This window comes from Globicephala melas, chromosome 11 (genome assembly GCF_963455315.2).
Source record: "Globicephala melas chromosome 11, mGloMel1.2, whole genome shotgun sequence".
Taxonomy (NCBI): Eukaryota; Metazoa; Chordata; class Mammalia; order Artiodactyla; family Delphinidae; genus Globicephala; species Globicephala melas.
This window is the reverse complement of record NC_083324.2, coordinates 59,859,900-59,887,265: the sequence shown is the minus strand read 5'-3', so window position 1 is coordinate 59,887,265 and position 27,366 is coordinate 59,859,900. Positions and strand designations below refer to the sequence as shown.

Here is a 27,366-nt window from a genome sequence, read left to right as displayed (position 1 = left end):
TACCCCAGGTGGCCAGACGTTCAGCACTGGAAGAACATTGCCATCCTCAAAAAGATACATGAACATGGAACAAAAACCTTCCCTTCCTTCCCCCAAGCTCCTGGATACAAAGCTCCTTTGGAAAAAAATTCCTCTCTAGAAGTATTCCTCTCTAGGTTTGCAGGTCAAGATTAAATAATTTCTATTACTAGGACTTCACTTGCAAAAGTCGCCTGTGACAGACAGAGAAATAAAATTAACCTGTTTACTTTCTCCTAATTCCTCTCTGTATCATTTCTGAATATCAGAAAGTAATATCAGAAAGTAAATGCCATTCTTTTAAGTGAGCAGAAATGAAATGATGGGACAATGAAAAGGTGTATTTTCCCCAGACGTATTCTACTGAGAGTCAGCCTAAAGTCTATTTTTCATGGCTATAGGTAATCATGAGGCAATACTGATTTTTTGAAAGACACATTTATTACTGACATCAAATTACCTTAAATATCCTTCAACAGAGAGACCATCGAGTGTTATTCAAGATTTATAACTGGGGCCATGATCTGCATTGCAAAGGTATCTGTCTACTTTTATGTCTGCTAGGTCTAAAACTAACACTGGTCGGTAAAATTTTGGAGAATTTAGAACTACAGAATGAGGAAATACCAAGCGTTTATAAACCACGTTCCTGAAAAGAAACTTGTTCTCTCAAGAAATCCTTGCTAAGTTTGTGTCCCTATTTTAGCTCTTTTCCTATTTGACAGGGGGAAAATGAAGAAGATGTTTTAAACTAAATACTCGCATAAAATTGCTTTGAAGGTTTTGGGTTTAAAACACTAAATGTAATTTTCCTTTCCAACTTATTTCCCCCACACTCTATTAAAATGTAGTTTGCTAGACTATGAGCTAAGCTGGCTTTATTTCAACTGAATGAGAATTCAAGTAAATACTCAGGTCTATAAACCTCTCCCGGGGGAACCTCAAATAAGGTTCATCTGCCTCATGCCATAGGCGAAATGAGACAAGATGTTGAAGCTTTCTGTTATTGGATTATGTCAAAAATGTCTGTTTCAAGTGATGACAAGTGTGTACTGATGCAGAGCTGGAAGGGAAAGCTAATGATTGCCTCTGTAGTTTCCACAGGTCAGGCAGGAGCAGCAGTGCAGTGCAGGAAACATAATCGAGAAAAATACTGCTTACTTAGTGGAAATTTATTTTTTAAAATATAGTAGCAATTCCAGCATTATCAGTAGCAGCAGCAAAACTGCTTAACTCAGTGCCCTAAGAGCTTCAGGTGGGACAGCCCAAAGGACACCTCAGAGCAGTAACATCTCACGAAATGTGGCCACTCAACTTATGTCAAGTAGTGGGGTTCAGAACACAGCCTACAGAACTAAAGACTTCATTTAGGGAAGGGAAAGAATCTAGAATTTCCAGTGGATGATGGGAGAACACTTCTTTCGGAAATAGAAAAGACCCAGAAAAGCACAACTAAATGAGACCCTCAAATGTTAACATCTTGGTCTGCAGTTTGTTGCTCTTGAAACTTTTTGTTTCTATTCTAAGAACGAGCTTGCAACTCTTTATGACACAGAGTGCATGAATGTACTCAGGGCACCAAACAGAGTGACTCTGCTCTCCTGCAACGTTCATCAAAGCGATCAGGAAGCAGATCTCACTGTGAGGAAAAGCAGTCCCACATATTGGTTGACTAACAGTGAGACTAATATTGATGAAGTCCAGGTTTTGGAAGCAGAGACAGCTTCTTCTGCCACATACTGTGATTCCTTGAGCAAGTTACTTAACGTCTCTGATCCTCATTATAACTGCATATAGAAGTGGGGGAAACTAAAGAATTAAAGGGTTTTTTTTTTAGGTGGACTGTATCAACTCAGTAAATTCTCCCCACTATAATTATTGATATTATCATTATTATTAAACCAGGACCTCGGTGAGTACCTTTTGCTTAAAGAAGGAAGACTTTTCAGCCTTCTCTCCGTCTTTCAATGTCTTGCTGATATTTGATACCCATTTTTGTAATTCTCTGGCTTTTTCAACATGCTCTTTCTTTTCTTCTTCCAGTGACTTCTGACAGGTGTGAGTGGTTAAAAAAAAAAAAGATATATTCCAGTAAATTACCGAGCCATTAAAGTGATCTCCACAGAAAACAAGGATTTAAAAATATTTTTTCATCACACACAGGTTATCGAGATATTTTATTCATTTTTTACCATATTCAACACGTCACGTAGCAGATGTACTTCCAAAATGTTTATGGTAGCAAAGCAAGCTGTGAGAAATAGTCTTGAATGATCAGCCTAACCTCCTAGCTAGTCTATTAATATAACACATTTAAAAACTCAACTTTATTCATGAAGCACTAAAAGAAATCTGAATTGCTGCCTTTGCATTAGCATTACAATCATAACTGTCATGACAGAAAAGTAACAGACAATGGAAAGCTGAAAGAATAAAGTCTACACAAAACAAAAAATACACAGAACGAAGAAAAACCTTCCCTCTCCTCCAACACATAACCCATGCATAATGCTGCTTTTAATTACAAAGTCGTAACTAGAAATGGGAGATGGTGGTAAAATATAATATGTAAAGAAGATTACGACATACAGAAAAACTAAAAATGTTCATTTTTCAAGGCAATCTGAAACACTACAGCCTCACGGATGTGAGAACAAGTTTACATTTTCCTCTGCGATTCCACGGTTCTTTTTTAAGTGCTCTTTCAGTGAGTGTAATGAATCATTTAATAAATGGGAACCCTGACACCAGGCTGGATCCAGGCAGTGATGCAGAGTTCTGAAGAAAGGATGCTGTAAACTCGCTGGAGATCCTCAAGCTTATCCCATATTCCAGGTAAAATACTTTTATTTAGTTTGGGTAGGAGTCAAAAAACGAATCTCAAAGCTAAATGGAACCATTATGAAGAGCAGTAAATCTTTTGTTATTTTCCATTTTAAAAGTATTCTCTCTTGGGCAGAATGGAGTCTAAAATCCAAGCCTCCTGACGTTTAGTCTAAAGGAGTGATGCAAATTCTTCCAGATCAGGAGACAGCAAACTATTCTGGAAAGGACCAGAGAGCAAATATTTTAGGCTTTGTGAGCCATATGGTTACTGTTAGAACTACTCAACTCCGTCCTTGTACCCAAAAGCAGCCAAAGACAATATGTACACAACAATGTGTCTGCATTCCAATAAAACTTTATCTAAAAAAATTAAAAAAATTTTTAAATTAAAAGTATTCTCTCTTCTGAGCAGTCAGGTGTTTCCAGCCCTCAAGAAATTAACAGTGCTTCAAGCATGTCACACAATTACTAGGCCGTGGATCTCATACCATCAAGCTGTGGACAAAGCAGACGAACTAGACAGCATCACCCCTGACTCTGGTTCTATAAACAGGTCCTATTGTGAAGAATAGTAGAGGCTGGAAATCCCTGTCATCAAGGGCTCAGACACTTCTAGGAGTTTAAGTCCTGTGTGGAAATCAAAATCAGCTTTTTCTAAGGCTTCTTTATATGTCAACTTTCTTTTCGTTTGAGGACAGAGGATGTTTCTGGCATAGGACTTTTGATCTTTGAGCTTTGTAGCAATGAAGACATCTATAATCCCTACTTGGAGGGCTTCTTCAATCGACAAGCGGGCCTGGGCCTGGGGCTCAATCAGCCCCCCTGTCAAGTACTGAAATTCCAGACAGCGGATTCCCATGTCCTTACTTATGATATTTGCACTCACAGCTTCCACCACTGACATCACTTTGTTATTGATAGGGTGACTGATCCCCGTGACGACTAACTCACACTGCCGCAGCTGCTGCGCAAACCCCTCGTCCACCAGGCCTCTGTGCAAGGCCTCGGCCACCCGGTACCTCTTGCCGGTCAGAGGGTCAATGATGCCCCCGGTACTGACTTGGGCTTCAAGGCATCGGAGGGCGGTGATCCGATCAACCAGATTCCGACGTGTGGCCTTTAGCACAGAGATCCTTTCCCCACTGGAAGTCAGCCAGTACCCTGCCACTGGACTGCGCGAGTCCTTCTTGGGGACTAACCTGCTCAGCAAGGAATCAGCAAGTTCTGTGAGTGTGAGGAAGCCTTCCTGATACTTTTCGATGGAGGCTTTGTCAATGGTTCCCTGCTCTATGGCCTCGCTGATACTGAACTGTAATCCTGTCTTAGTATCGGTCAGTACACGACAGGGACGCCCATAGGACTCAAAAAACGTGGCTTCCTTCCATTGATACTGCTGCCCTGACAGCTCAAGGTAGGTACTTTTCTCAATCAGGTTTCTCTGGAAAGCCTCGTAGGCAGTCAGTTCTGCTCCTGTCTTAGTATCGACGACAGCAATCCTGTGAGTTTTCGCTACATTGAGATTGGAAATGTTCCTCTCCCCAAATGGAAACAGAAAGCACTGCCCGTCTACGTCAAAGACACACATGCGCAGTAACTCTGAGTAATACAGGGTTCGCTTATTATTGGGATTGGGAAAGGCTCTAGTGTTGCTGGATGGCTCATGTAAAAACTGCAGGATGGCGTTATTTAGCAGCCCCTGCTGCAGGGCAACTTCTGGAGGAACCCGAATGCCCCTCACGGGGTCGATGACGCCCCCACTGGCAATCTGCACCTCCAACATATGTTTGCCCCTTTGCCTGTCAAGCATTCTATTTTCCATGGCTTGGAACACTGACAGTGTCTTAGAAGAACATGGATACCCCAGGGCCGCCTTCTCTGCCTCAAGGAGCCTGATTTTGAATTCGGGGTCAACCACACCTTTAAGGATTGCATCCTCAACAGAATAGGTCTTCCCTGAAAGGGGGTCAATTATGAAACCCGTGGCCGCCTGAGCTTCTAAAAATGCTAAAGTCATCATCTTATCGATGATGATTTTCTTGGCAGCTGAGGAAAATGAAATCTTTTCTGTTGTGGATTCTAGGTAAAGCCCTGCGATGGAGGTGGCTTTTGTCAAAAACTTGCTCAGAGTTTTCTGGACTTCTTCAACAGTCTTAAGGCCAAGTCGCAGCTGCTCAACTGTTTTCATGTCCAGAAGCTTAGCTTCGACCAACTGCCTGGCCGTCACAGTGTGCCGGAGCCCTTGGAACTGAAACTCATCATCCCTGACCGAGCATGCATGATCACCACCAAAGTTCTGAAAGGTCTCTGGTTCTGAGCCCTTCTTAAGAAAATCTCTTTTGAGTCCACCCTGTGCCCTGCACCCTTCAAGCAGCCATTCATCAGCACCGGGGACTGGGCTCCTTTCTTGCTTTAATGCCGTGACTTCTGTGTGCATAGCATACTGCTTGTTCTTAGCTATCTGTAACGGGAATTTATAAGACGTTAAAAGTCATCTAAAGAACATTGTCATGTTACCCACTCTTAATCCAAATATAATTCCTAGAATAACAAAGATGAGATAAGAGAAGAACACTTTCAAGCCCAAGAGGGTTCAGGAACAAGAAATATTATTTTGACAGTCTGAAGTTTAAACTTTAGATGACAATTAAGGTATTAAAATGTTATGTCTAAAAAAGACAGGAGGTAAAATCTGTCCACAAAACGTGTTAGAAATTAAAGTTAACTGCTTGGTTTTTCTAGTTTTTTTTTTTAGGGTCAAATTTTTCGGAATAGAATCCCACAGATATGACAGGATAGCCATGACCTCTGTGTTTTTCATCTCAAACATTTAAAAATTGAAGACTGTAGTTTGTAGTAAAGATTCAAGTAAATCACTAGAAAATGATAGCATGATTTTCTGTTGGACTACAAAGAGCCACTCACATTCAACATGGTTAAAAAATGTAGCCTAGCAGAGAAAGGAAACAAGAGTGGAAACCTGACAGAGGGTAGCTGACAAGGTTCCAGAATCCAGGGTATACCTCTAAGGGTGCCAGAAGCGTCACCAGGTCTATTTCACACTTGTCTTCTTGACACCTGACAGCATGTCTGGAATTGTACAGACCTTGATTTCTTAGCTTCTCGATTTCTGACGGTCTTGCAACAGGGTTCATCTCATCAAAAGTTATCTGTAATTCGGTGCTTGTTTGAGAAAAGTATTCAGAGTAACACTGCTGACTCTTCTCTTTCTCAACCGGAGCCCCTGATGGCCCGCCCTGGCCCTCCTTCTGCATCTGTTCAGCACCCCGATGTTGCCATCTTTCCTCCGAAAGCTGTGGTTCCTGAGTCCACCTCTGTAGAGGGGACCTGGCCATGGAGGGAGAGGAGGAGAAGTCCCCTGGGCGCTGATACTCCTTCACTGCCATCTCAAGATGTGTCTTGAAGGCTGGGTTCTTTTTCTGGATTTCACACTGGAGCATCACTAACTGATGCTCCTGTTCTTTTATCTGCTGATCCATCTTTTGCTTCAGGTTTTCCACCTCCCGTTTCTGGGCGACCAGCTCATCTGTGAGCTCCCGACATTTCTGGTAGTGATGTGCCTCCCCATTCTGCCCTCGGTGCATCTGCTCACGATATTGCTGGAGCTGCCTCTCAAGTTCTTGGATATTTGTTTCACAGAGCTTCGCGTTCTCTTGTGCCCTGAAGTTTTCCCGCTGGAGAGACACAAAGTCAAGCTGGATGCCCGAAATATCATGTTCCGTGATAACTTTGGAGTCCATCAGTTTTTCCATCTTTTTCCGAAACTCCTCTGCAGAACGTTTGAATTTCTCAGATTCCTCCTGAAACAGAACCATCTTCCTGTGGGTCACCTGCTCCTCTAGGACCTTTAAGTGCAGTTCGTCTTGCACCTTTTTCAATCTGTCGTTCAGGTCCTGCACCTGTGCCCACTGCATCTGCACTGCCTGCTCCCCAAGGCGTTTCTCCTCTTTGGATGCACTTAGCTCAGCACTCAGACTTTGCACCTCCTTCTCCGTGTTCTGGATGATGAGGTCCTGCTGGTCGCACTTCTGCTTAAATTCACTCACTAAATGTTGACTTTGGGCCAGGTCTTCTTCCAGGCATTTGATCCTCCTCTGGAAATCCTGTTCCGTTTTCGTCTGTTTGTGCAAGTGTTTGTTTGTGGCACAAAGCTGGTCTTTAAAACCATCCGCCTGGATTTTCAGTGCTTCACATCTTTGCTGGATGGCTTGTTTCTCTAAGACCACATTTGCCGATTCTGCCTGAATTCTCTCCATCATTAACTTGGTTTCGTTATTCTGCCTGGTGAGCTCATCCACTTTGTGCTTTAGTGTGTCTGCACAGTCATTACTTCTCTCCAATTCCTCTTTAAGCTTTTGGATTTTCTCATTATTCTCCTTTTCGGCTTGAATATTTTGAAGCAACTGCGCGTGGCTTTTCTCAAATTGTTCTTTCAGGTGATCTGACTTTCTCTGGCAGGATCGTGCTCTTTCGCCAGAGAAGTCCTTGTCATCCTGCAAAGAAGTAACTTGTGAATTTAAATGCTGGATGCTCCTCTTGGTGACGGCCTGTGTCCTGGTGATCCGGTCCACCTCCCTCTGCAGCTTCCCTTTCTCCTCCTGCAGAGATTCCAGTTCTAGCTCATAGTTGTGCTTTATCCTCTTAAGGTCATTGGCCTCCTGCCTGACCTCTTCTGCCTTCCCTGTGGTCTGGCTCAGCTGCCTGTCCAGCTCCCGGAGCTGCCGAGAGAACCCCTCCTCCGCCTGGTCCTTCCTTTCCAACTCCAGCTTGAGGCATCTCAGTGCATTGCTGGTTTCACCCAGTTTTTCTTTGAGCAAGCGAGCCTTCTCCTCCGATGAAGTTTTCTTGAGCTGCAGGGCACTGAGTTCATACTTCAGCTCCCTCATGTCCTTCTCAGCCTTTCTATCGGCCACTGTCAGCTCATCCACCTGCTGCTTCAGTTCCTCAGCCTGGGTGCTCGTACAAGCTGGCAGTGGGTTTTCTTTGTACGAACTCTGCATCTCGATTATTTTTCTTCTGGCTTCCGATTCAATTTTCTGCTTTTCCTTCAGCTGTTTCTCCGCCACCTGTTTCTGGAACGTGAGGTCTTTCTCCATCTGCTCGACCAGCTTCAGGAGCTCCTCTTCGTGGTCCTTCTTTCTCCTTAGTTCCTCCATCAGCTTATCTTTCTGTTGCTCCACCTCGTGGAGGCTGGAGTCTTTCCTCTTCAGATGGTTCTCCAGGGCCCTCCTGGTGGCGGTGTGCTCCTCCAGCTGTTTCCGGAAGCCACTCAGGTTCCTCTGCACGGCCTCCCTCTGGGCCTCGGCCTCGGCCGCGAGCCTCCGCACGCGCTCCAGCTCGCGCTGCGCCGCCTCCTTCTCCCCCTCAACGGCCTCCAGCTCCCGGCGGTACCTCTGGGCCTCGCCCTCCGCCCGCATCTTCTGCAGGGTGATGTCCGCTGCATCCCTCTGCTGCTTCCTGAGCTCGTTCTCTGCTGCCTCCCTGACCTTTGGAAGCTCCTCCTCAACCCGGGACTTCTGCTTCTCAAGCTCAGTCAGCATCCTCTCCAGCTCTGTTATCTTCCCCGTGAGTTTGCGATTCTCCAGCATCGTCGCCTCCTGCCGCTGGAGCAGATCTGAATACACCCCGTGCTCAGAAGCTTCCTGACACCTTTTCATCTATGAGAGACGTTCAGAAGGGTCAAACCCATTCGACTCCAATCTGTCTTTAAGAATCTGAAGCCATGCTCATGAAAGGACTTACACAGACCAGTGAAACCAAAGGCAGAACAAACCCCACCACCAACCCCACCACCATCTGCAGAGAAGAAGCTTCAGAAAGTCAACAGTCGGAGAAGACAAAAAACCCTGCGTGTCAGGTTTTCTAAATCAAGGAATCTTTTCTTTCTTTTTTTTTTTTTTGGTCTCTTAGGAATAATTCTGCTTTTAAAATTAGCTAGCTCAGAATTTTACAGCAAGAAGGAAGCTTACAGTATGACCCTCACCCCAGATGAGGACACTGAGGTCTAGGGAGGTTAAATAATTTTGAAAACTCACACAATAGGCAAGTGACAAAGTAGGAACCAAAATTCTCACAACAGTCCTCTTTCTGCTCTCACACACAACTCAGTCCTGTGGGCTGAGAAGAACATACAATGTATAGGAACTGAATGACATTAGAGAATTTAGTTTTCATTTTCTAGCCCAATGGAAATTTGAAATGATATTTACATTCTCCTGTCTTAATGGTGAAAGAAGCAAGATACAGAACTTTGGAACAGAGAGCCAATTGAGGAAATAATACTTAACATAAGGAAGGAGGAAAATTATATAAAAATCTGTAGTTTCTACAATCAAATGCCTCACTAATTTATATTTGCCCTACTATGATACTTACAATAGTCAGAATTGCTAATGCAAAGGCACCTATAGTCCCTGGTGGCTTTAGAAAAGATGTGCTTCATGTACTCACTGATTTTGTTGTTGTCCTTAATGACATGGCTCATATGAATCCACTTTGACAAGAACCTTCAGATACTCCATAAACATAAAGATATTTGTTAAATATAAATGCTTGTAAAAGTGTACTTAGGGATTCAGATCCAATTAAGAAAATGTGTTTACTCTACTGATTACAGAATCAATCTCAGCTGGGAGAAATACACTTGACTACAGAACATGATCAGGGCTAGTTTATAATCACAATTTAATTTCTCTTTATTAATACCATAAGGTTATTAGTGTCATATCATCAGCTCAAAATCATCATAATTAGAAATAATTTAAACAAAAGGAGGGAAATTATTCTAAATAGCAGATTTTATTTTCATTGAAAAGTCCTGGTAAATCTCAAGAATTTAGTTTGTATTATAGACCATGCATCTTATTTTTCTTCCTCTCATTTCTTGATCCCCAATAATCTTGATGAGAATTTTAGATGTTTCCTTTGCTAACCTAAATATGATTTTTAATAAGAATTCATATGAAAAAAAATCTCATCACAGCCTGCAATATTTAGTGTTCTATTTTCTTTATTTTCTTATCAGGGTCAACTCTCAGTGATACTGAAGCATTCTATCTGCTTACACATTAGGTGTTCAACATGTTTTCAGCAGATGATTTCTAAAAGGGTCTTTCTCAATTCCTCATCAAACTCTGTTTAAAACTTAGCTGTTGCTCAGAAGTTGTGAGTCCCTCCCTTTTTTTCTTGGTCATGTTCTAAGGTTTAAAAAAATGAAAATTCTCTCAGAAAAAAATGTCTGTTGTTAAACTCTCAGTGTTTTGGAGTCATTTTAGTGACTGATAATAATCTCATGTTGCCTGGATAACTCTGAATTTTTTAGCAAATATTAGAAAAATTACTAGAAACAATTTAGTCCTATTGCTGATTTGCTTTCTTGTATATCTCAAACTTATTCAAATAAAAATAACTTCAAGTTTTATCTAAATGTTCCCCAAGGAGACATGCTGTCCTTTAATCTCAGCAATTAACATTTAATATATTTTGTGATCAACAAAGACTGGAGAAATATCTTTATCCACCTATCTATTACAGACACTCTACTAATATTTCTGTAACTAATTTGGTATTATCTTTGAAATTAACTTGAATCCCTCTTTGATTTCATGTTTACCATGGAAAATTCTGCTCTCTGACCAAGATCTCTCATGTGAGTATAGATAGACCCAGTTTCAGAAACACTACTCTTTGGAATCTGAAAACTGAGCTATGTATCTTTTGTAAGATATTCTATTATTAATATCCTTAAGTGGTGAATTTTTAACAAGGAATTTTAAAATATGCTTTAAATTATAATAATCTTTGCATGGTCTTCCATAAGCTACATTGTTTTGACTTTAAATTCAACATACTTTTATATTTCAAAGGATGACAAGCATAATTTTGGATATATTTCAGGCTTTTTGAAATATCTTTTGGTTCTATCAACTTCTATTCTACTTCATCAGATACATTGAGCAAATTGGCTCATATATGTGCAGACATACATTGTAAGAAAGGGAAGGGCTTAAATTATTTATATTACATTTAACTACAAAATACACAATTTAAAAGATCTGTATACCATTTAAAATGGAATCATATATATCTCTTAAAAATTAAGAATGTAAAAAAAATATGGACTTTCCTTCATAGATGAGAAGTGTATGCCAATTATTTGAATGTGAAAATATTCTGGTTCTCCTTTCTAAACCCAAAGGAAGTTAGTTATAAAGACTTGCAAGTAGCCATGTTAGTGATTTAGTTGCCGAAAACTATTAACTCTGAACAGACAAAAGTAGTTTACAAAAGCGGTCATAATTTTAGAAACTAAGAAAGCAACATCTATTAGACATTTACTACCATTTTGGTTCTCTCATTATATGAATGGAGTTATACTAAGTACAGTCACCTACAGAATTTCAACAACGGTCTAATTTAAATGGCTAATGCCCCACAATTTACTTACTACAGCATTTGGTTTACTATTTTTGTCTGTTCTGAGGTTAGGAACAGAAAGCACATTAAGATAATAGAGCAGAGCATACTTTCAAAATTAGATACAATAGCCTTTTATGAAAATATATTCCATATATTCCATAAATAACTCCTTATTCTTTCTGTTTCTGAATATATTTTAAATGCATAATCAAAGGCACTGAAGTTCTCCAAATTAGAATGGTATTTAGTCTTTTTAATATACACCATATCTTTTTGGCAAAGCTAAAAACAAAACCAAAATAACCCCCCCCACAATTCTTAAAAAGTACTACCATTTTGTATAAACACCTGCTACTTCTAACTTAATGGCTTTCATGTTTTAAATCCTTGAAGATGTAAATTAATTTAAAATGCATAAAACAAATGTGTTTATGTAATATTTCTGCAGATATCATAACAGTAGTAACTATACTTCAAAGAACAATACTTCTCAACTGTGAGAAAACTGAAAAACATTCTGCTAAACTGCCAACATTCCATAATTTAAATAGAACCACTTAACGACATTAACGCTCTCATACTAGAGATCTAGAGTAAAAATAAAATTTTTTTTTTCCTAAAAGGTTGTTTCTCTTTTTTTGGTAATGTTTTTCAGTTTGAGAGAATCTTAATAACAAACCAAAAAATCCTACGCCTCTACTGTTTTTCACTGTAATTTTATAATTAATCACTCATACATCAGCTCTCAACCACGTGAGTTTATCATGAAACCCTCCCGTGGCTCCTTTTCAGTAACCTGCCCATGGTTAATGGTTACCTCCTCCTCCTCCAGACGCTTCAATGAGTCCCCAGCAAATTTAATATATTGTGTCATGAGGGTGACCAGAGCCGTATACCGGGTCCTCAGGTCCATGAACTGCAAGTAAGGAAAAATAAAAATAAAAACAGAATCTCCAGTTGCCCTAAATGAGCTGAATGAACACTGAGTAATAATTAAAATATTAACTAGTCTATGGGACAGGGAAGTTCACGACTCCCCAGCAATGATAACCGAGTAGGAACGAGATTACTGCTGTGCAAACCACAGTGATGGCAAAATCCTCTTCTAAATTTGATCATGATACACATTTATTATTCTCTGCAATTCATTCATCTTGAATGAAGATTTTCAAAGGTTTTTTAAAACCCTTAATAAGATGCATTGTTATAGATAGAGAGCATCTGTTTGGGATGATGGAATGTTCTGGAAATGGATTGTGTTCAAGGTTGTACAACATTACGAATGTACTGAACGCCACTGAATTGTATGCTTAAAAATGGCTAAAATGGTGAATTTTCTATTATGGACATTTTACCACAATACAAATATATAAATGTAAAATTGCTAAGGTGTTGCTTCTCTCTTTTACACCCTCCCCATCTCTGGACGGGTATCACCTCTTGAATGACGAGGTCTGCTGAGCTCTGCATTCTCCGGCGTTTCACTGGAGACTTTTGTTGTGAATCCACCATAGCCCGGTAGGTCATAGTTTGTAATTCGTAGTCCTGTATAAAGGAAATGGTAAGATTAATTAAAGCAAAGCACTAACCCTTCATTCTATAGTGATTTGATGCAGAGAAAGGGCATCTACTTTCACTGAATAAGTCAAGAAAATATTGCAAAACTACATTTTCAAGAATCAATCCAATCCTGACATGTTTCCAAGGTGGTAATAAAAATCAGAAACATTTAGGGTGGCCAGGAAAGTTCCTAAGTCTCTTTAGAAGTTCATGGAGACATATAGGGACAGCGTGCCAGTTATTTTCAGCCTCCCTCTCCTCTAGTTAGGAAACGGGACTCCAGATCTGAATGGGTGAAGCTGAGGTGTGGTGACTTAGAGCACAAGGTAGACGTTCTCCCATGGAATATTCCAGCAATACTTCCATGGAGTACTCCAGCAATACTTGCATGGAACACTCCAGCAAGGAGGGGAGAGGGGAAGCAAAATGGTAAGAGGCGGATTACAGAGCTACATTTTATTCTGGTGCACATGGGGGTGTGGCCAGGCTGTGCACGTGTGTGACACAGAGAGAGAATGAAAGAACCAGGAGTCATCACGTGACTCACACTTTCATAAAGAATTAACAGATAAGTGAAGATTCTCTGTTTCACTTTTTAACACAGACTGAATGACCTGCAAAGGCTTTAAAAGTATACCGTAGAAGCACCTCCCTGAATATCTGAACATGAAATCTGATGCAAGGAACTGGTCTTCTCACCTTCACTGCAGTGGAGTACTGCTCTGCGTATTTCTGACATTCATCCATTTTGCTCTGTTTCATTTCTATTTCAGACACCAGCATCTATAAGCACACACAGGTTAGGAGAAAAAGGACAAGGAACCCTATACTATCCAACAACTTGAGATCTCAGGCACTAAGAAATATCTACATCACTTAAGACTACAGCTCTCTACCCCACTGCACTTTTTCTTTTAATTGTAGCCTTTATTTATTGATTGATTTATTTATTTGGCTGCACCACATGGCTTATGGGATCTTAGTTTCCCAACCAGGGATTGAACCTGTGCCCTCGGCAGTGAAAGCACCAAGTTCTAACCGCTGGATTGCCAGGGAATTCCCTCTACCCCACTGCACTTAATGTCATCTGCCTCATTGGGTAAAGTCCAAGCTTTCAAGATTAAGCCACTATGTGACACCCCCTCATGAGGCTTCCAAAGCAGAAATTACTAAACTCCATGGGAATTATCCACAAGTAGACTTGAAACCCTTATCCCCCACCTAATCCTGATCTAAAGAGAGCTAGAAATTACTGGCCCTCAAGATGGAACAAAAATCTCAAAGCATTTAACTCTTGGTCACATGTGGCTGTTTAATTTTCTATGACTAACCATTTTTTTTTTTAAATTTAGGATCCCATGAAACTATTGCAGCCAGCAAAGTACCAGAGACATTTCCATACCTACGATTAAAGGATCATTAGAAACTTGAACTGTCGCAACATGCAACTTTCTTAAATCAAAATAAGGGATGGATGTAGGTTTGAGTGCAAATTTTTAACATTTCTGATTTATTCCCTGCCTTCCTTGAAATAGTTGCTGACTTATCTTACTAACAAGAGAAAGAAAGGTCAAGGTCTGAGTGACCAAATGCAGACACAACCCTAGCACAAGGAACTGTGTTTACACACCTTCTGTTGATTCAATTGTGTGGCTAGGGTTTTACTGTTTTCAGGCTGGTTTTCCTGAATCTTTCTCTGAGTAGTTTCAACTTGCTGGATCCAGTCATCTAAAGGGTGATAGGTATCTTTGTAGTATTTCAGCGACTTCCCAATGCCTTCCAAGTCCCGTAACCTAAGAGGTTAACAAAGGAATAGTCACGGTTTCCAAGAGTAACCAATAGGAAGGTGGAAGGTGTAGAAAAAAAGGGAGGGACAAAGTATTACTGTCCTAAGATGCACTAAGCACAACAACAGGGGTGTGTCGAGAATTCGAGGCCACAGCATCCCAGGCCCATCTCCAAGGGCACCTACACTGCCTTGGGTTGAATACAAATTCTTTTTCTCCAGGACTTGTGCAATTTATCGGTACTGATTATTCTAGGGACAAGCCCGAGAGACTAAAGCTAAAAAGCAGGAAAACTGGAAAGTTAACCATAATAATTATCAATCAGCAAGTCTTGAAGACCTAAAGTTTGCAGCAATGGCAGTTCACTTCTGAAAAAATGACATGGTAGCAATGAATGGTTCAACATGGACTCAGAGGGTACTTTCTAGGAACTGTGATTAAACACTCCAGTTTCTATGATTTTAAAACCACTACATTAAACCTACAGATCATGTATTTTAGAGATTAGATACTAAATATTTAAACATAATTTATTTCTCACAAATGGTACTATATAATAAATGCATTTTAGCTGCATTAATAAAAACAAAAAATGAATGAGAAGGAACACTATTCCATTTCTTTTAAGATGAGCCCCCAAAACCATCCCATTTCTTTTCACTTTTTTATTTCAGTCAGTGGGCAAATGATTTTGACTTTCTTGTCTCTTTGATTAAAATGAGCATTAGGACATTTCAGTTTCTTTACGCCTCCTGTCTAGTATAGATGCTACATCCGGCCCTAGGAAATGCATGACCCACCCTCCTCTTACTAAGTTATGGTTATTTTGATATTATCAGTGGTAATAATTAGAGAATTCTCTAATAATTAGAGAATACATTGTTTTTTCCTTCAGAAAAGGCAAGTAGATTAACTATATAAATGCCAGAGTACATAAACAGTTGTAATAACACAGAACAGAAAAATAACTTACTTGGAAGTTAAATATCTTACTAAAGGCCACCCTATAAAAAAGAAATGTAATTGGACAGAGCTCTTGCAATTAACACAATTAACTACATATGGAAATTAACTCTATGGAATGAACTACATACGGAAGTAAAAAGCCTAATACATTTAGACTTTACCCAGTATGCAGAGATTAAATCTGAGCTAAAACTGAATGAAAAGGGTGCTAACCTGTTGTCAATCTGAGCATGAACATTCTGCCACCTCTCAACCAACTGATCTGCTTTTTCTTTGTGCCAGTCAAAGTCAAGGTCACGCTCTTTGTAGGTTTTAAACATCTCATCACTGATGGTCTTTGCTCTCTGTAGCTCATCCTCCAGTGCATGGAAGACTTCTCTTTTTTCATCCACTTCAGATCTCCATTGCTAAAATAGATCAATTTATAAAGTTACAAAAACGTATCAACCGCTCATTGTGTAAACACATTATTCACCTAATTTTACCATTCATTTACAAATGACTGCTATAAAATCAGACAATGGAAAGATATCTTTCATATACAAAATATTACATTAGCTTGAACCTTATAAAATTGCCAATATTTGACTGTACTTTGACCTAAAAAAACCAACAGTTTTATAGAGTTCAGTCTAACGAAATTTGCACATCAATAAAATAAAATATATTCCATAAGCAAGTCTGCTACCTCGGTAAGTCTTTTTCATTGTTTGTTTTTTAAATATCTACTGATCTCATTGTTTAAAAATGAACACATGCATTAAAAAATCACTGAGAAAACTTCTCACAATTGGTTTACAATATCTTTACTCAGAGCTTTATAAATGGAAGAAGAGAAACAGACGAGTATAACTATCAGCCTTTTTCCTTCTTAGATTAACTACTCTACTCATCTTGATTTCTTAAAATAACTGCCTCTTTCCACAAGAAAATCTATTACCAATAATTTACTTTTTAGCTTCAACTCCTCTTGCTGCCGACATGAACAGACTATAAAAACCTACTGTCAAAAAGATCCAAACTTCAAATGAAAAGAACTCACCTCAAACTAAAAATGAATGAACACACTCATTTACAGTAAGCCATGGTACTACAGAGACAGGACATGGAATGGACAGAAATGTATTCAAGTTCAGGTATTTAATGCTTGATGTCTGAAGACCTGGGCCAAGTGCTAGAGAAATACTTTTAAAGAATAATCTTAAAAAATAGCCAGCAGTGAAAGGCATACCTTTAAAGTACTCATTAGATTCTCAATGTTATTCTTGTCAGCTATAACTGCTTCCTCTTCACACAGTTTAGTTTCATAGAATTTTACAAGGGCTTCTGCAGCATGAGTGTTTTTTAACACCAAGTTGACAATTTTCAACCTGAAAAAGAGAATTAAACAACACCCCCTTTTGGTAAGTGTTTATTTTCCCACAATACAGTCCCAAAGCACCATGAGGGTGCATGATGCAGCATGGTCTTCATCCCGAGACACTGACACTTTTATTACAAGATTAACATCCCACTAAGTAAGTCAGACAGAGAAAGACAAATGCCATATGATATCACCTATATGTGGAATCTAAAACATGACACAAATGAACTTATCTACGAAACAGAACCAGATTCACAGACATAGAGATCAGACTTGTGGTTGCCAAGGGGGAGGGGGTTAGGGGAGGGATGGAGTGGGAGTTTGGGGTTAGCAGATGCAAACTGTTATATACTGAATGGATAAACAACAAGGTCCTACAGTAGAGCACAGGGAACTACATTCAATATCCTGGGATAAACCACAATGGAAAAGAATATGAAAAAGAATGTATATATGTGTATAACTGAATCACTTTTTCTGTAGCGGTGACTCGGCAGTAAATAACACAACACTGTAAACCAACTATACTTCAATAAAATTTTTAAAAAAGGATTAACATCCTGCTAACGGTCTTCTAACAGAACCCATGTCCTGCCCCCACAGTGGTCTTCAGCAGGAGATTCCAACAGCAGAGGGGCTTCTTTCAAACCTAATTTAGACCAAGCCTGGGAGGAAAGTTCTATAGGCTACAACAGCTGAGCTACCAAAACTACAGGCAACATGTGGGAAGATCATTAATGCTCTAGTCTCTGAAGCTCACATTCCCTTTCAGCATGAAGATGCATCATAAGTCCACAGAAATATTTAATATATTTGTTATTAAGAAAAATATTTTGTATTCTTAAAAATGAACATTTTTGGCTAAACAGCCTATATATATAAGTGGCACTTTTATGAAGCCAGTTTAGATGATTTCTATTAAGGCAGTGGTTCCATACTTCTCTATGTAGGTGGAGGACATGGAATAGACGTGGTTCATGCTCTGGACGACCACGCTGAGCTCGGATCGCAAGGTGGGAGCCGTGGAAGAGGCGGCCGCTTGACTGAAAAAGTCGTCGCATTTACTCGTGATTGTGGCCAAATCGCCTTTAAGTCGCTCCAGCTCTTTCTTTAGTTTCTACACAACAGAGAACAAACATGAGGATTAGGCTATCACTCCAGATAGTGTCTCTTTCTTCAAACACTTTAAAAATACACATTTCCCATTATGACCCTTAACTTAAACACGTACGTATTCTTTTTTCTTAATTGAAGTGTAGTTGATTTACAATGTTGTGTTAATTTCTGCTGTACAGCCAAGTGATTCAGTTAAACACGTACATACATTTTGTTCATATTCTTTTCCATCATGGTTTATCACAGGATATTGAATATAGTTCCCTGTGCTATACAGTAGGACCTTATTGTTTATCCATTCTATATATAATAGCTTGCATGTGCTAATCCCAAACTCCCAGTATTTCCCTCCCCCACCCCCCTTCCCTTTGGCAACGACAAGTCTGTTCTCTATGTCTGTGAGTCTGGTTCTGTTTTGTAGATATGTTCATTTGTGTCGTATTTTAGATTCCACATATAAGTGATAACATACGGTATTTGTCTTTTTCTGATTTACTTCACTTAGTATGATCATCTCTAGTTGCAAGATATTTACATATTCTTTACTTTTACTTTATCAAAGAAATGAAGCCAAAGTAGTCAAGTTTCATAATCAATCATTCCCTCACTGTCCATATCCTCGGGCCCAAACATCTAATTCAGTGCTTGTGCATCGAGCAGGTGAGAAACTGTGAGAAGCCCTCGCAGCCTCCACATAAATGGGTGAGAAAGCACGTGTTCCTGTGTTTACCCAAGTAAGGGAGAGAACTGAATTACAGAATCCTCGTCTGCCATCAGTGTTAAGTACATAGGCAGACCTCACCAAGTGACCCCTGGCAAAGGGAGCGTGTGAGAGGTCGCAGAGTCGACAGTAAAGGTCATTAAGACAGTAATCTGTGCTAATCTTGTCCCCACGCGCTTCTCATCCTTACCTCCTGCTCTGAGATTCTGAACACGCTTTCGTGAAGGTCGTCTCTCTCCAGGGGGGTGCGGATCTGTCTGATGAGACGGTCTTCACAGCTCTCAAGCCGAAGCCTGAGGTTTCGGACTTCAGAGATGTAGAGATTATAAGCTGATTCCTCTTGCTCCTCTGTGAAAACAAATGTAATGTTTAGAAAATACCTCATTTTCTATCTTTCGGATGTTCTCGTTCATGATTTAGCATGGCAGTTTTTCTACTACTAAAACACAGCTAGTCAAACTAATGTTACCAGTTATCACCACAAATCCACCCCAAGGATATAAATCTTGAAATCGTGGACATTACAATTTATGAAGATTTAATAAAATTTCCCCAACGCCACTTAAAGTACCAATATGTGATTTATGATGTCTAAGGAAAGTAATATATTGCTCTGTTTTGTGTTCACAAAAATATGAATTATGTTAGTAGCAGATTAGTAATAAAAACTAAATTAAATCCTTTACAATGAAAGGTAAAGATTATGTTAATGTTTAAAAATTTTTTAAATAGAGTATTACTACTAAGTTTTTTTGGTCTCTAAGTTATATCAAGTGTTTGGAATAAAATTTATATTTAACAAAAGTTAACAAGACAAATCTTTTCCTTCAACCCCTGTATAAAGTTCAGGTTTGGTTATAGGAAATCTCTGACCTTTGCTCTCAGTTTTGCTGTGAATCTAAAACTCCTCTAAGAAAAAGTCTTTAAAAAATCCAAGTTTGGTATACGGAAAAATAATTGAAACTTTTCTGAAACTAAAAGATCATCACTCTGAACATTACATTGCAAAACAGTGAAAATGTTTAAAAGTAGATACACTAAGAATTCATTGTCATACGACTTGGTTGACATCTTTTTATTAATTCATCATTTGGAGATAACTGAATCCCTCCTTGAATCTTCCTACCTCAAACAGGCATTTAATGTTCCAATCATTGCTTCTACCTATTACAGGTGGACTGACAAAATATACCTAAGACTGAGATTCCCATTGATAGCAGAAAATAGCCTGGACTAAACACCCATGGAGAAAAAAAGGCAAGGATTCCCATGCTTTACCTCTTTCTGCAGATTTAAGAAGTTCTTGATAATACTGCTTACACACATTAACCTCCTTTTCCAGTTGTGTTATATCTGAACCTGAAAATATTTGGGATTCCTGGCTATCTTCGAGAAAATCTTCAAAACGAGACTGTAGATTACTCAGAACTTGCTGATGTTCACCAGGTAACATTGTCTTTATCTAAAGAAGACCAGTGATCCATTATAGAACTAAGAGTAAAATTTCAAAAGGACAGATCTCAAGTGGGTCTCATGGGACATGAGTTTATGTTAATAGTCATAAATAGAAAACCACTGGAAATTAATTTTTTCTTCATTTACAATCTTAGGTTTTAAAAGATGAGAAAAAACAAGACTATAAAATTTAATAAATGAAATCAAACTACACCCATCTCTATATGCCCAAACACTATACCGTGTCTCCCAATGAAAATGTAAGCCCTGAATGAAGTATGGGATTTCCAGATTCCCCAGTCCTTAGAAGATGCCTCGTATACAGCAGACATAGGACAGATATTCATTGAATGAATGACTATTATCATGGATCTGCTCGACTCCATCTTACCCCAGAGAAAATACAAAACCCACCCCTCGAGACAAGGGGCCCAAATCTTTGGACAGGTTAGGTGGATGTGCAGATTTATACTTACTGAAGCCACATTGCTAGCTCGGATTCTGTCAATTTCATTGACGAGATAGTGCCAGGAGACCACACTCTTCATGTTTATGTGAGACTCATGCCAAAGGGTCAGGACGTTCTGATACTGCTGCTCAATTCTGAAATATATGAAAGAAAACTCAGATTCAGCCTTTCCACTCCCTCTGAACACATGCTACAATTTTTCTTTGTGTTTGTGACATATACTAGGTTTCCTAGTTCTAGGTCCTCCTGATCCTATGAGCCTTGTCAAAGCACTGATTGTTTCTTTAACCTTCAGAGAATTCCACAGCCAGGCCTACATCTGGAGCTAGTGTGCACAAACCTGTTTGCAAAGTCGACCGCCTCTTTATTTGGAGGAGGGACACTGAAGCACACAGACGGGACCATGGCTTCGTTCCCAGTGGGGCTGATGACCTTCCACTTAGCACGATGAGAGTTGTTCGCCAAAACACATTCATCATCTTTGAAAATGGTTATCTGGTTTTAAAAGAAGAACAGAATAACAAGATGAGGTCACTGTGGTACTCATCTTTTTCCACATCCAATCTTGGGATTTTTTTTGTATTTTTGAGGTGGAAAACTTTACCACTAATGAGCAATATGACCTCATTTTTTAAATATATGAACAATGCCAGAATCCGGTCTGTTTCTAGGAGTTAAAGTACCTCAATTTGTCTGTAGTCACAGATGGCTTTGATCGGAATAGAAGTTTTGAGTGGACAGTCAGGATTTCTTGGCTTCAGCTGAATGATTGTTTTTGCTCTCCCCATCAGGCTTGCGACTGTGCTTTTATACTGCAAAAGCTCTTCTTTCTCTTCCTAGGGAATAAATCAGATGGATTTTAAAAGTAAAAACGTGTGCACTCTGTTCTTTTAGGGCTTTGCCTAAACGAACTTCTCCAGAAGAATCTTCCCTGACCACCTGGTCTAAGCTTTCAATCCCTCCCCACCCCCGCTGATATCTCTCTTCCCTTGTTTTGTTTGGTTGTTTCTTTCCTCCTTCGCATTTACCACTATCTAACATACTATGTATATTTACTAATTTATCATGTTTATTGAGCCCCATCCCCGGCATATAAGCAGGATTCTTGTCTGTTTTGTTCACTGTTCTATCCCCAGCACCTAAAATAGTGTCTGGGATACAGAAATGCTAACAAGTATTTATGGAATGAATGACTAAACACAGACACACACAACACAGTGAAAGCATTTTAAAATATTCAGGCAATCACATGAAAAACACTTTTGTTGTATTTGTTACCAAAAAACACTAAAACTGAATGTTTAAATGCTTGATTGAGGCAGAAATATCAAGAGTACCAATGAAACATGAAGTTCTGCACATAGAAAATATAATAAAGCACTAATCTAGTCCTCACTATACATCACTGATGAAACTTGCAGGTTTTCCTGTTCATACCATTGATTCCTGAACGAGGTCCTCCAGCTTGTGAATGCTGCTGGACCTGTCACAGCTGTACTTCCGCTGAATGGCGTCTTTTAGATTCCTCAAGTAATCCGTGGCTTCTTTGGCATCATTGAAAAACTAAGGAAAGATGAAAACTGGCAGTTAAAGTGTACGTAATGTCAGCAAAGCCCAGAGTTGTCAGTTTCGAGTACCAGAGCCCTGTGTGGACCCCTCCTACATGGGAACAGAATATGATCACAAGACAACTTAGCCAAAATCATTCCTTTAACCAAACACCAATTCTTGAACTTGGATGATGATGAATGAATTCTAACTGTCCATCCAAAGTTTATGTCTATAGAGATCAGACTGGTAGCTGCCAAGGGGGAGGGAAGGTGGGGGGGGATGGATGGATTGCAAGTTTAGGATTAGAAGATGCAAACTGGTATATGTAGGATGGATAAACAACAAAGTCCTACTGTATAGCACAGAAAACTATATCCAATATCCTGTGATAAACCAAAATGGAAAAGAACATGAAAAATAATATATACATATATATATAACAAAGTTTCTCTGTATACTGTGGTTTTGGTTCGATATTATTTTGACTGAACTTCTATTTCACTTTAGGGTCCAAACAACTGTTAATCAGGGGTGAAATTCCAAGAATATTTTAAAATTTCTGAAGAACAGAAAGAAAGCTCTCTGTAATGAAATAGTTCCTTAATAAGAGAAGCATGGACAAAATTAAGATTTTCTGACATTTTAAGCATTTTTAAAGTATTTCTTCCTTACTAGAATGCTTCCATTTACCCTGAAGAACATATATCCCTATACCCTACAAAGAAAACATTTTGGTTTCTTTCCCCTGAACACTACATACATGCATCTTAACAGTACATTATGGAAATGTTTTCTGTAACTCAGCCAAAATTGCAATACCATCGATCGACATGGTGATTCTGCCTCCATACCTCGAAATAAGCACTGTTATCCTTTATGTGCTTCTCTACGCACTGGCAGAGCTGCAGGATCCAGCTCCACTGCGTCTGCATCGCCGCTCGGTAGGCCTGACAGGTAAAACATAGCCACTGTTGCCGTCTGGACAGTAAGACACACGACTTACTTCTCAAGCATAAAAGACTCTAGTGTCTACATAGATGATGAGAATTCTTTAACAGAGTAAGACTTGAAAAATCGGGGTAGTCAAATGTCCCTCTAAACTATGAGTTTCCAGTTGTACAAAGCCAGCCCTAAAAGTTTAAATATAAATTTTTCAATCAGTCCAGTCACTTTCTTTCAAATTTTTAGCTTCTTGACATTTTTTTCTTAAAATATATGGAAAAAGCTAGCTCTGGCTGTTTGTCCATGAAAACCTCTTTAATATTAGAAATGGATGCAAGCTATCCCAGCTTTTTAGAAAACCAACCCTCCACCTGCCAACACTTGCCTATATGGCATTTTCAGATATGCCTCTTTCATGACATTTTCCTCCATCTTTCTTTTTTCTGAATTTTTCTATTACTGGATCATAAAATACCCCTCCTGACACAAAAATACATGGTCTGTAGTTTTCTCTGTCTTTGCTTCCAAAACTAGTCTGGAAGCTCTTGGCAGGGGTGGGGGTGATTTATTTGTTTGTTTTTACTGGGACTGTTTGGGGAGGGTGGAAAAGGGCATAAGCAATCCCTTATTAGTGTAATTCTGGAATTACATTCAAGATAATACTAGGGGGACTTCCCTGGTGGCACAGTGGTTAAGAATCTGCCTACCAATGCAGCGGACACGGGTACGAGCCCTGGTCGGGGAAGATCCCACATACTGCGGAGCAACTTAAGCCTATGAGCCACAACTACTGAGCCCACGTGCCACAACTATTGAAGCCCACGTGCCTGGAGCCCGTGCTCGGCAACAAGAGAAGCCACTGCAATGAGAAGCCCGCACACCGCAACGAAGACTAGCCCCCGCTCACTGCAACTAGAGAAAGCCAACATGCGGCAACGAAGACCCCAACACGGCCAAAAATTTAAAAATAGAAAAGATAATACTAGGAATTTTTATTTCATACGTTTTTACTTGAATATTTATTTACCACTTGGTGTCTCTTTCCTGAGAGCAAAAATATTGTAGAAAAGACACCTACTTACTAGAAAATACGCAAGAAACACCCTTTCATATTTAAGGTTCAGTTCACTGGCTTCCGGAAGAGGGCGCCCTTGATGCTCTAATGACTGTCTTATGTAAGCCTGCCCTTCCTCCTGGAAAAAACACTCCTGCTGAGCTCTGTCCAGGCAGCTTTTTGGGTGGAATGCATAAGGCAGCACTGGAAATCTGGCAACACATCTGGATCACATTACCTGCTCCCTCCAATTAAGCTACTTGAGTAAATTGGCTATAAAAGATACATCATGCATGGCCAGATTATTAGTTTCTTTTTCACATAAACTATAAAAGAGTTAATAATTAACTATTATCCATTGCCCACAAGACATTGGATGGGCCCATGGAATCATAAGGACAACTACGGCTTAATTTTATTGTTCCAGACTTTCAGTTAATTAGACTAACAGCTCTACCTAAAAGTAATCAGGTTCACATCCACATTTTCCATTCCCATCAAAATTCTCAACCTACAATCGTATTTCCTAACAGCTTTCATGCCTCTACTCCAAAGAATATCTATCCCACTTTTAGTTGATCATCATAGAAAAGTATATCCAGACCCTTCATGATTCTAATTTCCTTTCCCTGGTGCCACCCTACCTTCTGTGTCTTTAACATTCCTATGCAGCATTTCCTGGGGATGAAAACCACATTTTTATATGAAAGAAGGTCACCTATAATATTCCCAAGACCACCAAGTGAGGCCTAGAATTTTATGAATCTTTTGTGTCATGAAGACTTATTTCAGTGAACAAAGACTCTCAGATCCCTTTCTTCAATTGCGTGTCCCATTGTTAAGCATAGCTTCATTTTTCTTCCTCTGGAAATACACCACATCTGTCCATGTTACATGCTTCTCGCCCTCTTACATCACCCCCTGCACATTCAGACAGTCACTAACTCTAACCAGTAAATATCAGGCCCCAAAAGTAAACACACCCCACCCCCCACCACCCCACAGGCAGCCTGATAAACCCTAGGTCAACCCTCCCCTTCTGGGTCTGAAATGTGTGTGTTACACCCTGAGGAAACACCTCACAAAACCGGATCATGAATACAATTAGTAAATTAAATAATAATAACTAGTACTTCTTGAAAACCTACTGTGTACCAAGAACTGAACTAAATAGTAAGAGTACATTCTTCTTCTTCTCACACAACTCTATGGGTTAGAAGCAATTTCCCCCATTTTAGGTAAGTGAATGGGACCGAGTAAGGTTACATCGCTGGGGCAGTGTCATATGGTTAGGAAGAAATATCAACCTCAAAGCCTGTCAAGTAAAGGTCCTTTACAGTTACTGTACTACATCTCTTTGGCCACAGGGGTTGACAAAGTACCTTTATTGGAAGTGATGAGTGGGTGACACACTTCAGCAGAACTGAAGGCAAATCAGTATGATCTGTCAGAAACATTCTTTTTGATTCAGGTTATAATAGAAGTTTAATAGTTTGCATTTTTCAATTTATCAACAATAGAAGAATCTGAAGGGTAATAATCAAATGTCTGTATTCCACTGTGACTATTACACTTTCTGACTTACCTCAATGGTTAATCGGGCTGGGTGATTTTCCAGAAGCAGCTGCTCTGCTATCTCCTGAACTGATTTAATATTTTCTTCCTTTTGATCAAGTTCTCTCATTAATTCCTAATTTAAAGAAACAAGCAAGAAATATGTTAGAAAATGATAAAACCTGAAATGCATTTTTAACATCTAGTTACAGAAGTCATACTCACAGCGTGGTAATCTTTTTTCCGGGCTATGTTGGTATTTCTTTCACTCCAGTCATAAGCAACTTCCCCCTCTTCTTTTTCATTCAACCAAATAAGCTCATTAGTTGCACGAGTTACAAAATTGTGGAGTGTATCAAGGTGCCGTTCCTGATTCCTGGATGTGTTCTTTACAAGGAGAATCATTGTAAGAATCGTGTCTTTGTCACATAGAGGTAAAGGGAACAGGAAGTTAAAAAAACTTACCAAGAGTTTTGCATACTGATTTTCTAATCTGTGCAACTTTTCTGCATAAGTTAGTTTAAGAGGTGCCGTCATCTGGATCTATAACATGGGATAAAAAGATGGCAAGGTTAGGAATCTTAAGGAATTCTGATTCACAAGCAACGTATCATTTACCCTGTTGCAACAGGGTCTTCATAGAAAGAGAGAACAGAAGCTGGGATGAAATACATACAGATTTCAAATTCACATACCTCACTGATCTTAGCTTCTTTGAGGCTAGATTCAAATTCTTCAATAGCTTGGTGAACATTTTTATGATTTTCTAAATGGCTTTCAACACTTGGCAAATCTGATCCCCATTCAGTGCGGTCCAGCTGCACCTTTAAATAGAAAGATATAAAGTTTGAAAAAGAAACTGGTAGCAATAAAGCCTGAAATTCAGGTAAAGTAAATATTTTTACCTGCATCTCATCAACCCAATTCAAAAGATCCTGAACAAATTTCATGTTGATTTCCTCTTCTGTTAAATTCTGATCCAGTAGAGACGACTTGAGAAGGGGCTTTCGGATCTGCATCAGCTTCAGAGTTTGCAGGGAATTTGTCTCCACTCCTGAGCTGAAATTTGGAACTAATCCTGATGGGAAGCCAGGTGTATATGCAGGAGTGACAGATGGGGTCAGGCGAGAAGTCAGCCCTGATGACAGGCCTGAGGTCACGCTGGACGGGGTCAGGGAAGGCGTTAGACCCTGGGTCAGCCCTGAGTTCAGACTGGCATTTAAGGTCTGTGCAAACCCTGAGTTTAAACTCTGACTGATTCCTGATATCATGAGCTTCGTCTGCTCCGCTGTCAGCACGCGGCCTTTGCTGTACACTGAGGAACATTCATTCCTTAAGGCCAGGATGTCATCGCGCAGTTTTGCAACCCTGAAAAGAAAATCAAAAGGGATAAGCTATAATATAAGAGGCATTTTTCTCAAAGAGTGAACTCTAATGTAAACTAGGGACTTTAATTAACAATAACATATCAATATTGGCTCATCAGCTGTAACAAATGCATCACACTAGTGCAAGACGTTACTAACAGGAGAAGGGGCTTTGAGGGGG

At 39.6% G+C, this 27,366-nt stretch overlaps 1 protein-coding gene across 7 annotated transcripts in view; it reads right to left on the bottom strand.

Moving 5' to 3' along the window:
- The window catches only part of DST (dystonin), a 496,183-nt gene that overhangs the window by 148,126 nt on the left and 320,691 nt on the right, over window positions 1-27,366 (bottom strand). For 6 of the 7 annotated variants that reach the window (XM_060308075.1, XM_060308076.1, XM_030841045.2 and 3 more), the window contains 20 exons: window positions 26,724-27,186; window positions 26,514-26,642; window positions 26,284-26,361; window positions 26,044-26,205; window positions 25,850-25,954; window positions 23,120-23,215; window positions 22,155-22,280; window positions 21,401-21,553; window positions 21,058-21,212; window positions 20,725-20,851; window positions 20,072-20,255; window positions 18,984-19,141; window positions 17,895-18,073; window positions 16,825-16,963; window positions 15,807-16,000; window positions 14,471-14,633; window positions 13,540-13,623; window positions 12,718-12,825; window positions 12,098-12,196; window positions 1,939-2,067 (listed from right to left, as the gene is read on the bottom strand). In XM_060308075.1, the coding sequence (XP_060164058.1) occupies window positions 1,939-2,067; window positions 12,098-12,196; window positions 12,718-12,825; window positions 13,540-13,623; window positions 14,471-14,633; window positions 15,807-16,000; window positions 16,825-16,963; window positions 17,895-18,073; window positions 18,984-19,141; window positions 20,072-20,255; window positions 20,725-20,851; window positions 21,058-21,212; window positions 21,401-21,553; window positions 22,155-22,280; window positions 23,120-23,215; window positions 25,850-25,954; window positions 26,044-26,205; window positions 26,284-26,361; window positions 26,514-26,642; window positions 26,724-27,186 (3,031 nt within the window). Of the gene's footprint in view, window positions 1-1,938; window positions 2,068-2,367; window positions 5,303-5,864; window positions 8,520-12,097; window positions 12,197-12,717; window positions 12,826-13,539; window positions 13,624-14,470; window positions 14,634-15,806; window positions 16,001-16,824; window positions 16,964-17,894; window positions 18,074-18,983; window positions 19,142-20,071; window positions 20,256-20,724; window positions 20,852-21,057; window positions 21,213-21,400; window positions 21,554-22,154; window positions 22,281-23,119; window positions 23,216-25,849; window positions 25,955-26,043; window positions 26,206-26,283; window positions 26,362-26,513; window positions 26,643-26,723; window positions 27,187-27,366 lie in introns of those variants that run through there. The other variant, XM_030841049.2, reaches the window with a different exon arrangement.